At 49.9% G+C, this 17,263-nt stretch overlaps 1 protein-coding gene across 2 annotated transcripts in view; it reads left to right on the top strand.

The window, feature by feature from the left end:
- Positions 1-17,263, top strand: part of NCAPG2 (non-SMC condensin II complex subunit G2) — a 265,879-nt gene that overhangs the window by 234,038 nt on the left and 14,578 nt on the right. For both annotated transcript variants that reach the window (XM_075315453.1, XM_075315452.1), the window contains 2 exons: positions 12,321-12,464; positions 14,681-14,784. In XM_075315453.1, the coding sequence (XP_075171568.1) occupies positions 12,321-12,464; positions 14,681-14,784 (248 nt within the window). The remainder of the gene's footprint in view (positions 1-12,320; positions 12,465-14,680; positions 14,785-17,263) is intronic.

The raw sequence follows: 17,263 nt of genomic DNA, 5'->3' as shown, positions 1-17,263 counted from the left end.
GCGCCCACTTCAATGGGACATTCTCCGCCAATGGGACGGGAAGTCAACGTCCCTGGACAGGAAAGTCTCTCTTTCCCAGACGGCCAAGGACTCTCTACAATGGTGGCTCCTTCCCACCTCATTGTCTCAGGGAAGATCCTTCCTGCCCCCATCCTGGGCAGTGGTCACGACAGATGCGAGTCTGTCAGGGTGGGGAGCAGTGTTTCTCCACCACAGGGCCCAGGGGACGTGGACTCCGCAGGAGTCCACCCTTCAGATCAATGTTCTGGAAATCAGGGCAGTGTATCTTGCCCTACTGGCCTTCCAACAGTGGCTGGAAGGAAAGCAGATCCGAATCCAGTCGGACAACTCCACAGCGGTGGCATACATCAACCACCAAGGAGGGACGCGCAGTCGGCAAGCATTCCAAGAAGTCCGGCGCATTCTAATGTGGGTGGAGGACACAGCATCCACCATATCCGCGGTTCACATCCCAGGCGTAGAAAATTGGGAAGCAGACTTCCTCAGTCGCCAGGGCATGGACGCAGGGGAGTGGTCCCTTCACCCGGACGTGTTTCAGGAAATATGTCGCCGATGGGGAGTGCCGGACGTCGACCTAATGGCGTCCCGGCACAACAACAAGGTCCCGGCATTCATGGCGAGGTCGCGCGATCAAAGAGCTCTGGCGGCAGACGCATTAGTTCAAGATTGGTCGCAGTTCCGGCTCCCATACGTCTTCCCACCTCTGGCACTCTTGCCCAGAGTGTTACGCAAGATCAGATCCGATTGCAGCCGCGTCATACTCGTCGCCCCAGACTGGCCGAGGAGATCGTGGTATCCGGATCTGTGGCATCTCACGGTCGGTCGACCGTGGTCACTGCCAGACCGACCAGACTTACTGTCCCAAGGGCCGTTTTTCCATCAGAATTCTGCGGCCCTGAACCTGACTGTGTGGCCATTGAGTCCTGGATCCTAGCGTCCGCAGGATTATCTCAAGGAGTCGTAGCCACAATGAGACAAGCTAGGAAGTCAACGTCTGCTAAGATCTACCACAGAACGTGGAAGATTTTCTTATCCTGGTGCTCTGCACAGAGAGTATCCCCTTGGCCATTTGCATTGCCCACCTTTCTTTCCTTCCTGCAATCGGGGTTGGAAAAGGGCTTGTCGCTCAGCTCCCTTAAAGGGCAAGTCTCGGCACTATCTGTGTTTTTTCAGAAGCGTCTAGCACGTCTTCCTAAGGTGCGCACGTTCCTACAGGGGGTCTGTCATATTGTGCCCCCGTACAAGCGGCCGTTAGATCCATGGGATCTGAACAGAGTACTAGTTGCTCTGCAAAAGCCGCCCTTCGAGCCTCTAAAGGACGTTTCCTTTTCTCGCCTGTCACAGAAAGTGGCGTTTCTTGTTGCGATCACATCGCTTCGGCGAGTGTCTGAGCTGGCAGCTCTGTCATCCAAGGCTCCCTTCCTGGTGTTCCACCAGGACAAGGTAGTGCTGCGCCCCATTCCGGAGTTTCTCCCTAAGGTCGTATCCTCGTTTCATCTTAATCAGGATATATCCTTGCCTTCCTTTTGTCCTCAGCCGGTTCACCGGTATGAGAAAGACTTACGTTTGCTAGATCTGGTGAGAGCACTCAGAATCTATATTTCTCGCACGGCGCCTATCCGCCGTTCAGATGCACTTTTTGTCCTTGTCGCTGGCCAGCGCAAGGGGTCGCAGGCTTCTAAAGCCACCCTGGCTCGATGGATCAAAGAACCAATTCTGGAAGCCTACCGTTCTGCTGGGCTTCCGGTTCCTTCAGGGCTGAAAGCCCACTCAACCAGAGCTGTGGGTGCGTCCTGGGCTTTGCGACACCAGGCTTCGGCTCAACAGGTGTGCCAGGCAGCTACCTGGTCGAGTCTGCACACTTTCACCAAACATTATCAGGTGCATACCTATGCTTCGGCGGATGCCAGCTTAGGTAGAAGAGTCCTGCAGGCGGCAGTGACATCCCCGTAGGGGAGGGCTGTTTTGCAGCTCTAACATGAGGTATCTCTTTACCCACCCAGGGACAGCTTTTGGACGTCCCAATCGTCTGGGTCTCCCAATAGAGCGCTGAAGAAGAAGGGAATTTTGTTACTTACCGTAAATTCCTTTTCTTCTAGCTCTTATTGGGAGACCCAGCACCCGCCCTGTTGTCCTTCGGGATTTTTTTGTTGTTTGCGGGTACACATGTTGTTCATGTTGAACGGTTTTTCAGTTCTCCGACGTTATTCGGAGTTAATTTGTTTAAACCAGTTATTGGCTTCCTCCTTCTTGCTTTGGCACTAAAACTGGAGAACCCGTGATACCACGGGGGGGTATAGCCAGAAGGGGAGGGGCCTTGCACTTTTTAGTGTAGTGCTTTGTGTGGCCTCCGGAGGGCAGTAGCTATACCCCAATCGTCTGGGTCTCCCAATAAGAGCTAGAAGAAAAGGAATTTACGGTAAGTAACAAAATTCCCTTCTTTGCCCTAATCCAATTCACTAATGTGAAAAGGATTTGCACTCCTTAGATCTAGTGAGAGCACTCCGGTTCTACGTGTCTCGCACGGCGCCCCTGCGCCGTTCAGATGCGCTCTTTGTCCTTGTCGCTGGCCAGCGTAAGGGTTCGCAGGCTTCCAAGTCAACCTTGGCTCGGTGGATCAAGGAACCGATTCTTGAAGCCTACCGTTCTTCTGGGCTTCCGCTTCCTTTGGGGCTGAAAGCCCATTCTACCAGAGCCGTGGGTGCGTCCTGGGCATTGCGGCACCGGGCTACGGCTCAGCAGGTGTGTCAGGCAGCTACGTGGTCTAGTCTGCACACTTTCACGAAACACTATCAAGTGCATACCTATGCTTCGGCAGACGCCAGTCTAGGTAGGCGAGTCCTTCAGGCGGCGGTTGCCCACCTGTAAGAGGGGGCCGGTTTTCGGCTCTTTTTATTGAGGTATTCTTTTACCCACCCAGGGACTGCTTTTGGACGTCCCAATTGTCTGGGTCTCCCAATGGAGCGACAAAGAAGAAGGGAAGTTTGTTTACTTACCGTAAATTCCTTTTCTTCTAGCTCCTATTGGGAGACCCAGCACCCGCCCCTGTTCCCTTCGGGCTGGTTGTTCTTTTGTGTACACATGTTGTTCATGTTGAATTGTTCTTTTGGTTCATGGTTTTCAGTTCTCCGAACATCCTTCGGATTGAATTTACCCTAGACCAATTTATGTTTCCTCCTTCCTGCTTTTGCACCAAAACTGAGGAGCCCGTGATCCACGGGAGGGTGTATAGGCAGAGGGGAGGGGTTACACTTTTTAAAGTGTAATACTTTGTGTGGCCTCCGGAGGCAGAAGCTATACACCCAATTGTCTGGGTCTCCCAATAGGAGCTAGAAGAAAAGGAATTTACGGTAAGTAAACAAAATTCCCTTCTTTTCCATCAACCCACCCATATGAGGGCTTGTTTTTTTGCAGGACAAGTAGATGTGAATGACCTCCATTTATTTTACCACATAACGTACTTATTATATTGCGAATGAAGAAAAAAAAGATTCTGGCTTTGTTTTGTTATTTTGGGCTTTGCTGGGAAACAAAAGTTGTTCGTTTTTTTTTTTATTTAAGTCCCAAAAGGGACTTGATCTTGCGTTCGTTTGATTGCTTGTACATCAGTATGTGGGGAAATTAGTAACCGTCATTGATTTCATAAATTAATAGTGCAGATGAAAATAAGAAACTCTGTAATATATCTTATCAGAGAAATCCGCTTCTTTCTCCTCTGGGGACTGATCCTTCATTTTCAAAATTCCCAATTTGGGTAATTTGTATCAGTGAAGAGAGATTGTTATACTTCAGATATATGAAATGACGGTTGGTGCTTTTAAGATTCTATGTACAGGGGAGGGAGACTCTGGAGGCAGAGCTCCTCCTTCGCCCACCTTCTTTCTTAATAGAGCTTTATAAGACTGCTTTCACACATCAGTTTTTTGCAATCAGGCACTATCTGGCGCTTTGCAGATAAAGCGCATCCGGTTTTTTTTGCCACCGGATGCGTTTTTTTCCTCATAGACTTGCATTAGCGCCGGATTGTGCCGCATGGCCTTGCGTTGCGTCCAGTTTTTGCCGGATGCGGCATATTTAGCCGATGCGGCGGCTGCATGTAACGTTTCTTTCAGCGGTTTTTGTCTGCGGCAAAAAAACGTATCGCGCCCGATGCGGCGCGGTTTACAATGCAAGCCTATGGACGCCGGATGTGGCGTCCTGCGGCAAAAAAACGCATCCGGCGGCCACATGCGGTTTTTTGAACTGCGCATGCTCAGTATCAGTCAAAAAACGGACGGGCCGCATGGAAAAACTTATGCAACGGATCCAGTTTTCTTCGGCGCTCCATTGGGAGACCCAGACGATTGACGATTGGGTGTATAGCACTGCCTCCGGAGGCCACACAAAGCATTACACTAAAAAGTGTAAGGCCCCTCCCCTTCTGGCTATACACCCCCAGTGGGATCACTGGCTCACCAGTTTTCTGCTTTGTGCGAAGGAGGTCAGACATCCACGCATAGCTCCACTGTTTAGTCAGCAGCAGCTGCTGACTATATCGGATGGAAGAAAAGAGGGCCCATACTAGGGCCCCCAGCATGCTCCCTTCTCACCCCACTTTATGTCGGCGGTGTTTGTTAAGGTTGAGGTACCTATTGCGGGTACGGAGGCTGGAGCCCACATGCTGTTTTCCTTCCCCATCCCCCTGAGGGGCTCTGAGGAAGTGGGATCTTACCGGCCCCCAAGCCCTGAGGCCGGGCTCCATCCACAGACCCATGGAACCTGCTGGATACGGAGCTGGGTACCGTTCAGGGACAAGGCCCTGCGACATTAAGGTACTCTGTGTCCCCGTATGTACAGGCCGCGCACACTCCAGACTTGCTGGGTGTGCTAGTGCGCCGGGGACAGTAGCGCTGCGCGCTGGGGTTATAGTCACTACAGTTTTTCTGAGTGACTTTATGTGTTGGGGACTGCTGCGCCGGCCGCCCCTAGAGCGGCGGCGCAGCTGCGACTTGTAGTGCGCCGGGGACTTAGCGACGCCGTGCTTTTACGACGGCGTCGCTTATAAATTTAGTCCCCGGCTTCTGCGGCCTAGCTCCGCTTCGTTCCCGCCCCCACCCTGTCAATCAGGGCAAGGGAGAGACGCTGTACGATTAAGCAGCGCCGAGGGCTGGAGCCTTATTTACATGCTCCAGCCCTCTCACTGAGCACAGTGGGACGCAGGTTTCCCGCTTTTTGTCTGCACACGCCCAGGGCCCGCCCCTCTCCACAGGACGCCGGCAGCCATTCCTCACATGCAGTCTGGCTGGAGAACGGACACAGGCTCTGGGAGACCCAGACAAGGGATTTCTGGCGACCACACACCCGCGTTAAGCGGGCGGTAAGCAGCACTTAAGTGCTGGCCCCACTTGTGCCACAGTGTTATATTTGTGTACTTTTTTCTCTGTACCATATATATCTATATAGTTGCACTGTAAGGTCGCTTCTTGGCTGTATACCCCAATTGCTCTGAGGAGACGACAACATGTCATCTGCAAAACGCAAGGGTGCCAAGACACAGGCTGTGAGCGCTGCTTGTGCCGCTTGTGGGGCTGATCTACCGGCAGGTTACAATGACCCCCATTGTGTGCAATGTTCGGTCCCTGTGCCACTTCGTCAGCCGGAGTCTATGGTGGTAGTGGCCCAGGCAGAGTCGCCGGTGAACCCTGTCCCGGTGACGGGGACAGAGTTTGCAGTTTTTGCTGACAGGATGTCTGTCACTATGACTAAAATCCTAGAGACCTTGCAGGCCAGGCCAGTTACTCAGTCCATGGACACTGCTGCGGCAATGTTCCCCGGTCCCCCTCAGTTGGAGTTAATCCGTGCTTCAAGAGGGTCCCAGGCATCTCAGCCTCACGGCTCTGATTCAGATGACAGTCCCAGGCAGCCTAAGCGTGCTCGCTGGGAGAGACCCTCCACGTCATCACGTGGATCAGGGTCTCAGCGAGAAGAGTCTCTACATGATGAGACAGAGGAGGAGGATCAGGAGTCTAATCCTGAAACCGCTCTCAATCTGGATACCCCTGATGGTGACGCCATGGTAAATGACCTTATAGGGGCCATCAATAGTCTATTGGAAATTTCTCCCCCTGCCCCTTCTGCAGAGGAGGCAGCTGCACAGCAGGAGAAGTTCCATTTCAGGTACCCCAAGCCTAAACTGAGTACTTTTCTGGATCACGCTGACTTCAGAGAATCAGTCCAGAAACACCATGCTTACCCAGATAAGCGTTTCTCCAAACGTCTTAAGGATACACGTTATCCCTTTCCCCCTGACGTGGTCAAACGCTGGACCCAGTGTCCAAAGGTGGACCCCCCAATCTCCAGGCTTGCAGCTAGATCCATAGTTGCAGTGGAGGATGGGGCTTCACTTAAAGATGCCAATGACAGACAGATGGACCTTTGGTTAAAGTCTGTCTATGAAGCTATCGGCGCGTCGTTTGCTCCAGCATTCGCGGCCGTGTGGGCACTCCAAGCTATTTCAGCTGGCCTGGCACAGGTGGACTCTATCATATGTCCAGCAGTGCCGCGAGTAGCGTCCCTAACCTCGCAAATGTCTGCGTTTGCGACTTACGCTATCAACGCTGTCCTGGACTCTACAAGCCGTACCTCAATTGCGTCTGCCAACTCTGTTGTCTTGCGCAGAGCCTTGTGGTTAAAGGAATGGAAAGCGGATTCTGCTTCCAAAAAATGTTTAACCAGCTTGCCACTATCTGTAGATAGACTGTTTGGTGAACAATTGGCTGAAATCATTAAGCAATCCAAGGGTAAGGACTCCTCCTTACCCCAGCCCAGATCAAGCAAACCTCAACAGAGGAAGTGGCAGTCGAGGTTTCGGTCCTTTCGAGGCTCCGGCAAGACCCAATTCTCCTCGTCCAAAGGGACTCAGAAGGAGCAAAGGAGCTCAGATTCCTGGCGGGCTCATTCACGCCCCAAGAAAGCAACCGGAGGAACCGCTTCCAAGGCGGCTGCCTCATGACTTTCGGCCTCATCCCTCCGCATCCTCGGTCGGTGGCAGGCTCTCCCGCTTTTGCGACATTTGGCTGCCACAGGTCAAAGACCGGTGGGTAACAGACATTTTGTCTCACGGGTACAGGATAGAATTCAGTTCTCGTCCTCCGCCTCGGTTCTTCAGAACCTCCCCACATCCCGACCGAGCAGATGCCCTTCTGCAGGCAGTGTGCTCACTAAAAGCAGAAGGAGTGGTAATCCCTGTTCCTCTGCAGGAACAAGGGCAAGGTTTTTACTCCAATCTCTTTGTGGTTCCAAAAAAGGACGGATCGTTTCGTCCTGTTCTGGACCTAAAGCTGCTCAACAAGCATGTGAACGCCAGGCGGTTCCGGATGGAATCCCTCCGCTCCGTCATTGCCTCAATGTCTCAAGGAGATTTCCTTGCATCAATAGACATCAAGGATGCTTATCTCCACGTGCCGATTGCTACAGAGCACCAACGTTTTCTACGTTTCGTGATAGGAGACGACCATCTCCAGTTCATAGCTCTGCCATTTGGTCTGGCGACAGCCCCACGGGTTTTCACCAAGGTCATGGCGGCAGTGGTAGCAGTCTTGCATTCTCAGGGACATTCGGTGATCCCTTACTTAGACGATCTACTTGTCAAAGCACCCTCTCAAGAGGCATGCCAACACAGCCTGAATGTGGCGCTGGAGACTCTCCAGACTTTCGGGTGGATCATCAACTTTTCAAAGTCCAACCTGGCACCGACTCAATCACTAACGTATCTTGGCATGGAGTTTCATACTCTCTCAGCGATAGTGAAGCTTCCGCTGGACAAGCAGCGGTCACTACAGACAGGGGTGCAGTCTCTCCTTCAGGGTCAGTCGCACCCCTTAAGGCGCCTCATGCACTTCCTAGGGAAGATGGTGGCAGCAATGGAGGCAGTCCCGTTCGCGCAGTTTCATCTGCGCCCACTTCAATGGGACATTCTCCGCCAATGGGACGGGAAGACAACTTCCCTAGACAGGAAAGTCTCCCTTTCTCAGACGGCCAAGGACTCTCTGCAATGGTGGCTTCTTCCCGCCTCATTATCACAGGGAAGATCATTCCTGCCCCCTTCCTGGGCAGTGGTCACGACAGACGCGAGTCTGTCAGGGTGGGGAGCAGTTTTTCTCCACCACAGGGCTCAAGGGACGTGGACTCAGCAGGAGTCCACGCTTCAGATCAATGTTCTGGAAATCAGGGCAGTGTATCTTGCCCTATTAGCCTTCCAGCAGTGGCTGGAAGGACAGCAGATCCGAATTCAGTCGGACAACTCCACAGCGGTGGCATACATCAACCACCAAGGAGGGACACGCAGTCCGCAAGCCTTCCAGGAAGTCAGGAGGATTCTGATGTGGGTGGAGGAAAGAGCATCCACCATATCAGCAGTTCACATCCCGGGCGTAGAAAACTGGGAAGCAGACTTCCTCAGTCGCCAGGGCATGGACGCAGGGGAATGGTCCCTTCACCCAGACGTGTTTCAGGAAATCTGCCGCCGCTGGGGGGTGCCGGACGTCGACCTAATGGCGTCGCGGCACAACAACAAGGTCCCGACCTTCATAGCGCGGTCTCGCGATCAAAGAGCTCTGGCGGCAGACGCCTTAGTGCAAGATTGGTCGCAGTTCCGGCTCCCTTATGTGTTTCCACCTCTGGCACTCTTGCCCAGAGTGTTACGCAAGATCAGATCCGATTGCGGCCGCGTCATACTCGTCGCACCAGACTGGCCGAGGAGGTCGTGGTACCCGGATCTGTGGCATCTCACGGTCGGCCAACCGTGGGCACTACCAGACCGTCCAGACTTACTGTCCCAAGGGCCGTTTTTCCATCGGAATTCTGCGGCCCTGAACCTGACTGTGTGGCCATTGAGTCCTGGATCCTAGCGTCTTCAGGATTATCCCAAGGAGTCGTGGCCACCATGAGACAGGCTAGGAAGTCCACTTCTGCTAAGATCTACCACAGAACGTGGAAGATTTTCTTATCCTGGTGCTCTGCACAAGGAGTATCCCCCTGGCCATTCGCGTTACCTGTTTTCCTTTCCTTCCTGCAATCTGGGTTGGAAAAGGGCCTGTCGCTCGGCTCCCTTAAAGGGCAAGTCTCGGCACTATCCGTGTTTTTTCAGAAGCGTCTAGCACGACTTTCTCAGGTGCGCACGTTCCTGCAGGGGGTATGTCATATCGTACCTCCGTACAGGCGGCCGTTAGATCCGTGGGATCTAAACAAGGTCCTTGTTGCTCTCCAGAAGCCGCCTTTCGAGCCTCTGAGGGATGTGTCACTTTCTCGACTCTCACAGAAAGTGGCCTTTCTGGTAGCGGTCACATCTCTTTGGAGAGTGTCTGAACTAGCAGCGCTGTCATGCAAAGCTCCTTTCCTGGTGTTCCACCAGGACAAGGTAATGCTGCGCCCCATTCAGGAGTTTCTCCCTAAGGTGGTATCCTCTTTTCATCTTAATCAGGATATCTCCTTGCCTTCCTTTTATCCGCATGCAGTTCATCGGTATGAAAAGGATCTGCATTTGTTGGATCTGGTGAGAGCACTCAGAATCTACATTTCCCGCACGGCGCCCCTGCGCCGCTCGGATGCACTCTTTGTCCTTGTCGCTGGTAAGCGCAAAGGGTCGCAGGCTTCCAAGGCCACCCTGGCTCGATGGATCAAAGAACCAATTCTTGAAGCCTACCGTTCTGCTGGGCTTCCGGTTCCATCAGGGCTGAAGGCCCATTCTACCAGAGCCGTGGGTGCGTCCTGGGCATTACGACACCAGGCTACGGCTCAACAGGTGTGCCAGGCAGCTACCTGGTCGAGTCTGCACACTTTCACCAAACATTATCAGGTGCATACCTATGCTTCGGCGGACGCCAGCCTAGGTAGAAGGGTCCTGCAGGCAGCAGTTGCCTCCCCGTAGGGGAGGGCTGTCTTTGCAGCTCTAACATGAGGTATTTCTTTACCCACCCAGGGACAGCTTTTGGACGTCCCAATCGTCTGGGTCTCCCAATGGAGCGCCGAAGAAGAAGGGAATTTTGTTACTTACCGTAAATTCCTTTTCTTCTAGCTCCTATTGGGAGACCCAGCACCCGCCCTGTTGTCCTTCGGGATTTTTGGTTGTTTTTCGGGTACACATGTTGTTCATGTTGAACGGTTTTCAGTTCTCCGACGTTACTTCGGAGTGAATTTGTTTAAACCAGTTATTGGCTTTCCTCCTTCTTGCTTTTGCACTAAAACTGGTGAGCCAGTGATCCCACTGGGGGTGTATAGCCAGAAGGGGAGGGGCCTTACACTTTTTAGTGTAATGCTTTGTGTGGCCTCCGGAGGCAGTGCTATACACCCAATCGTCTGGGTCTCCCAATAGGAGCTAGAAGAAAAGGAATTTACGGTAAGTAACAAAATTCCCTTCTTTTCGCTGCATCCGTTGCATAGGTTTTTGAGCCGGATTGTGCCTGATGCAAAAAAACTGATGTGTGAAAGCAGCTTAAGCAATAACTGTCCTCTCCTCTCCGTAATGTCACAATCTGTCCTCACTGATTACAAATTTTACCCATGAACTGAATATGAATGATTCTGGCAGAGAAAGAAGCTGATTTCACTGAGGAGACCTATTACAAAGTTGTTGTTTTTTATTTTCTAAAATTCTATTGAAATAATAAAAATGAAAACGATGGTGGATATTTAAGTGCTGCTCTCCGTGATTGACAGCAGCAATTAAAGGGACTCTGTCACAAGGTTTTTGCCACCTATTCTGAGAGCAGCATAACATAGGGGCAGAGACTTAGGCCCCTTTCACACATCAGATTTTTGCCATCAGTCACAATCCGTCGAAATGTGAAAAAAACGAATCCAGTGCTGGATCCGTTTTGTTCTCATTGACTTGTATTAGCGACTGATTGCGACAGATGGCCTCACATTACATCCATTGTACAAAGGAGTCGTCGACAAATGTGACAGAGACAACGTCCATAGTAACGTTTTCTGTGTGCGTCAAAAAAACGGACCACGACAGATCCGTCGCCATCCATCGTTTGTTGTAATGGAAGCCTAAGGGCGCAGGATCCGTCAAATGACAGATCCGTCGTCTGATTCCATTTTTTATAACCGAGCATGCCCAGAAGTGTTGTAAAATCACTGCTGGTCAGGAAAAAATGGTACAACGGATCAGTTTTTCTTCCAGGATCCTTCGCATCAGTTTGACCACAATCTGCGACGTATCCGTCGCATCAGTCACAAAACTGATTGTGACTGATGCAGAAAAAACTGTGTGAAAGAGGCCTTAGGCTGGTTTCACACTTGCGTTGAACGGTATCCGTTGCATTGCATTGCGTGACGGATGCAACGGATGTGTTACATATAGTGGCACAATAGATGCTGCAAAACAACGGAATCCGTTTTTTGTTTTTTTTTTTTTTACAGTTTACCGGCGGCAGACTATTGTAAACGATCAGCTGATCGCTCACAGCAAAAAAAAAGTTACATGCTGCGTTCCTCCCGCCCGGCGCAGCGTCAAAATAACAACGCTGCGTCGTCCAGCGGATGCAACGCTGACACTTGCGTTACAGTGCGTTGTCCATACAAGTCTATGGAGAATAGCGCAGTGCGTTAACAGACTGCGCTATTCTCCATAGTGACGGACTCCGCTGAACGCAAGTGTGAAAGTACCCTTACTGGGCTGCTAAGTGTAGTAATGATAAAATCACTGATTAACCAGCAGTAGATTATCATTACAGGACTACTTGGCGTATTGCAGGTAGTCCAGCATATTCATGAGCTCTGTATAACTGCTAGATCTGCAGCAGAGAAAACAGTGATTTTATCAAAATGACAGCAAACAGCTCAGTAAGTGACACATCGCTGGAATCTGGAGCTCTGTCTCTACATTATGCTGCTCTCGGATGGGGAAGCAAAAACCTGGTGACAGATTCCCTTTAAGTGGTTACATAGCAGGATCACTGACAGTGTACGGTGAAGGCTCATCTTCAGAACCTGCACCATGCGTCAGCATCCAATATAGGAATTGCCAGTACCTCCTATGTTTGGAAGGGGTTAAAAGGAGAATCCAGTTAGAATCCAGTGTCTGTAGATACTTGACATTGGTGCACTTCTTGAGATTGATAATAAGGTATTACTGGGCATTTATACACTTTTGGCACTGCTCGGAGATTTCTGGAACTTACATGGAAATCTAAGTAAAGACCTGTCCTGTAAATGCAGGGTATTTCTTTGTCAGCCTTGTCAAAATGTAGAAATACAATACTTTTGTAAAAAGAATGGAGCAATTATATTTGTTTTTTTGTGTTAACGTGCAGCTCCTTCAGTCCATTCAAGTCCCTCTCGGCCATTTCATATACACCGTTCAGTGCTGGCACACCATGGCCCCGGAGCTGCACCGGGGAATGCTCTCCACCATCATCGCTGCTTCTGTTGTGGAGATAAGCCATTCTTTACGCAAAGTAGGTATTGCTGAATATTCTACAATGTGGGTTACTCCATCTTGGATAGTTGTGTTCGATAGCATTTGAACTTGTTGGAAATATGATGTGGTGTAATAAAACGCCTCTGCAAAAAAAAAAAAAAATAAGTCACCATGTTGGTGTTGGGTTTTTTAGGGTTCTGGATGGCAGGTGAAAGGTTACTGTATCAAGCACTATATTAAAGGCTTTATACAATAGAACCTTGTGGTTTCTGCTCACATATCCCTTTGTAAACGTTGTTCACGTATGCAATGCCAAAACTATCCGGAACGGTGTTTCCAAGCTTGGGGTGCAATGCTGCAGTCGCTTACCGTGCACGCTGTCAGAATTCTCCCGGAGTGGGCAGTCATGTCACTGCAGGTATGTCATTCTGGCCGCACTCTGACTAGTCGTGTTCAGCCTTGCTCAATTCAATTCACCTCTATTGAGTGAGACTGTGCATGTCTAGTTGGCAAGTGAGCATATGTATGCAAATTACATACTTGCAGTCATGCCTGCTCTGAGCTGGAGAATCCTAACTGCGTGCACACTGCGCACTGTATGGATTCACAACTGTGCAGTTACATAAAGTGACTGCATATTTTAGCCCAAAAGCCTGGGCAACCTTTTTAAGGCCCCTTTGCAGCCAATGTGGTTTTGGCATTTGTTGGGCCTTTTGTATAGGAATATGTATTGTAAGGTGGTGAAAGTTGCAAAGCAATGTCTTAAGAAGGAGAAACTAAGAAATATTAAAGTGTCTGGAGAATAAGAAGGCAAATAAAGTAAAGGGGGATTAGTTTCAATGTAATTTACCTATAGACAAAAGGGGTGAAACCAAGAGAAAGAATCGGCTTCCAGGTGTAAGAATAGCCCAATAAACTCACACCAAGGCACGTCCACATTTTTGTCTTGCAAAATCAAGACATTACTTATTCCATCTCTGCCTTTCATGGCCAAGATGCAAATAACAGCTTTTTATGTAACCGCACCTCTGCTGGAGGGACCTAGAAGCAAAGTATATCTGTGATACGTTACGATGTTTGCATAACTCCCATAGCAATTAATGTTACTCCCGTTCATCGCTATGGGATTTATGCAAATGGAAAGCACGGCTTTGCTCTGCTGCTGTTGCACAGCCTCTGGTGGTCCGGGACCTAGAAGCTGTTATTTCAGTCTTGGCCATGAAATGCACAAATGGTAATAGTCCTGTATGTCAATATTTGTCTTATTCCATGGAAATATCGTGAAGCTTTTCTTATTTTTTTATTTTTTTGCCAGACATTATTGCTTGCTTTGCAACAAAACGGTCAGTGGATGAGAATATCTTCCCTGTGACACTAAGCTTGTCCTCCCACACGCTCTAAGGCCCCCTTCACACGTCCGTGATAAAAACGCAGATTTTCCATGGTCCGTGTTAAAGATGCGTATGGCCATTGGTGTGCCGTGATTTTGGCACATGTGTCTTCTCCGTGTGCTATACGTGATAGCACACATAGTTCAGGAACTTTTTACTCACCTGTCTCCGGCGCTGCGGTCTCCGATGCTGCTGCTTCCGGGTTCGCAGTGCAGTGAATATTCATGAGTATAATGAGCGAGCCTGGAAGCAAGTGACAGCAGCGCTGCAGACCAGTAATGCTGGAGACAGGTGAGTATAGAAAATAATTTTATTTCAAAGACGCGTGTTTTCTCCAGTACATGTCACACTGATGTCACACACATCACACGTACCGGAATCACGCACATGGGAAAGGGGCCTTAGATCTATTTATCTATCATATTCACACTTTCTGGTTAGGGCGGCACGGTGGCTCAGTGGTTAGCACTGCAGTCTTGCAGCGATGGGGTCCTGGGTTCAAATCCCACTAAGGACAACATCTGCAAGGAGTTTGTATGTTCTCCCCGTGTTTGCGTGGGTTTCCTCCCACACTCCAAAACATACTGAGAGGGCACTTAGATTGTGAGCCCCAATGGGGACAGTGTTGCCATTGTATGTAAAGCACTGTGGAATTAATACCGCTATATAAATGAATAAATATTATTATTATTATTATTATTATTCTAGAAGACCACAGACAGAACATGCTTTAACCGAAATCCAATTTCTCTTTTTATCTAGTTCACTAGTGTTTGTGTTTCTGAGATTTCAGGCACGTTTTATAATTAGGATTTACAGGGTTTTACAATTGTCAGATGATATTAAGTATCGCTCATTTTAGCTTCCAGACCCAAGTGAAATTCCGACCCCGACGTCTGTTTCAGATCTCCCTCCGCTGTCCCGATGTTTAATCGCCATTGTTGTAAAGACATCCAATGTCCTGAGGTAAGGTTACATGTACATGGGGCCTCCATGCTGTGTTTGTTCTTAAGATTTTCAATCTTCGAGACTTTTGTATCGTATCTCCAGCTGATTTTTAAACCTTAACCTGGCATGATGTGAACGTACTGGTCACGTCCCAGCTGGACTAGCTGCCTCTGTGGTTGATTGGCACAAAAAAGATAATGGAGCACGAAGGTGTCATCTATGTGCAATACTAATATTTGGATTAGACCAATCACTAATATGGATCCTTTATGCAAAATACAGTAAATAAATTTTACTCCCTAGACTTCTAAGCCCTAAAATGTGGGGGTCAAATTGTATTTCTCGGTCGCTTCATTGGGAGACACAAAACTATGGGATAGTCTGCTGCCACATGGTGGACGATACACATATTACATAGAACTAAAAATGTGGCTCTCCCCAGCAGACTATACCTTGCCTGCCGGCATTCGGCCTCCTCAATTTTTTTTCTGCGTCAGTCGGAGGCTGGGTCTGTTTCAGATTTGTCTTAGATGTTGGCATTTAGAGGCCAAGTTTGTTGTCAACTGTTTCTCTTGTTTTCTTTTTTAGATGGATCGCTTATAGGGTAGTAGGGTAATTGTGCACTCTTCTTTCACCCATGTAGTGGTGGAGAGTACAGGCTGTAATTGTTCAGTCGGTATCCTCTCGCGCCTGTATGGCTAGACCAGGTACTTTCACACGTCGTCAGTCAGGTACCAGGTTGATGGTCTTTTGGCTCCTGCCAGCCCCCATAGTGCACATGTTTGCATGGAGTCTGGATTTCATCAACTTCTACCCTTGTTCAAGACAAAGTTAAGTAGGTTCCTTGTTGTAGCCCTGTGTTGCGCTGCTTCCTAGTGGTCATTTTTCGTTGCGGTTTCCACTCTCTCCTCCCCCCTCCTCCTCTCCCTCAGATTGTGTGTTTCCCATGGGTCAGGGGTGTGAGTGGAGAAGGGATAATTTCTGTGCTGTTAAGGGTGCATGCGGCTGTTGTGGCGGTAGTGGTCCTGCATGATTATGGTGGGGTGTGTCTGTCATATTTGGTGTGCAATCTCATGGAATTAACATGGGTGTAGCCGCCAGCTGTTTGCATTCTATATTACTTTTAACAATTAATTAAATGTGCTCACACCTTAAGCCAATCAACGAGTTGATGGACCTCACCCTCTGGTTAATCAGTGCTGCCGGTGTGTGTCTGTGTCTGCCAGCCAATCGGCGCTGTTAGTGTGCACAAACCCCCGGCCGATCAGAACAGCTGGTGTGTCCCGCCTACTGGCCAATCACTGTGGCCAGCAAGCACCTGCCCCTCTGACCAGGAAGAGTGTACAGCTGTGCCGTGGGCCCCACCCCATCCTGTCGCAGCCCAGCCCCTTCCTCCTCTTGTGGTATGGGCGACACCATTTTGCTGGGGTATACCCAGGATAACTCTTCCCCATTACTTCTCTGCTTGATTGACACACCTGCACCGGCCTGCCTGTGCCTCCATGCCCTCAGTCGATGTAGGCTGTTTCTTGTTGGGGGACTTGACTTTTGCAGTGCCCCTGCTGCTCCCACCTCTTTTCTATCACCACTTAACTTTTCTAGCAGTCCCTGTACCTTTTCTGTCTTTCGTAAAGCCAGGCTTCAGGGGAGGCCACACATTTTCGACTATTCAGACTGCTTTGGTTACCTGATTTGCTTGCAATTCATGCAAGGTCCAGGTTTCCCTCAGACCAAGCCTTGGCGTATTATGTTGCAGGTATCTCGCGGTCTGAGTATGAGTAAGTGTCCTGCTGGGATTTTGGCTTTTAGCTCTACTGTATGCTACTCTCTGGTGGTGGTTGTGGAATTTATTGTCTAGGGCTTCAATCGCCCGTATTACTGCTACCTCTGCCCAGTGTCACACTTACTAGCTGCACTGCACCTGTCCAAACAGCCTTGGATTGGGTTCACACAAGCCACAACCTTGTCGTCATTCGCGCTTTGCACTCCTAGTTCGACTGTAGCCTTCTCTCAGCATGGTCTAAGTTTATCAGGAGTTAAAGGGGTGGTTCACCCATATTTTTTTTTATTGTCTAGTTCGATATTATATTGAGAAACAATGTTTCTCTCAAATACCTTTTGTTGGCAATAGTGCCTGTGAGAGGCGCTATTGCAGACCGCTGCTCCCCGCTCCGGTGACGTCACGTCAAGTTCCGCACACGTCACATCCCTGCGGCCGGCTGCAGTCCTCCTCACTCACTGAGCTGTGGGCGGTGTTTCACCGCTTGTCACAGCCCATCTGCTCCCTCCTCCCTCACAGCAGAATGCTACAAGCAGTAGATACGATGAGCTGTGACAGCGGTGTAACACCGCCCACAGCTCAGTGAGTCAGGAAGACTGGGGCCGGCCGCACGGATGTGACGTGTGCGGAACTTGACGTGACGTCACCGGAGCGGGGAACAGTGGTCTGCAATAGTGCCTCTCACAGGCACTATTGCCAACACAAGGTATGTGAGAG

This window comes from Anomaloglossus baeobatrachus, chromosome 6 (genome assembly GCF_048569485.1).
Source record: "Anomaloglossus baeobatrachus isolate aAnoBae1 chromosome 6, aAnoBae1.hap1, whole genome shotgun sequence".
Lineage (NCBI taxonomy): Eukaryota > Metazoa > Chordata > Amphibia > Anura > Aromobatidae > Anomaloglossus > Anomaloglossus baeobatrachus.
This window is presented reverse-complemented; position numbering and strand designations above follow the sequence as displayed.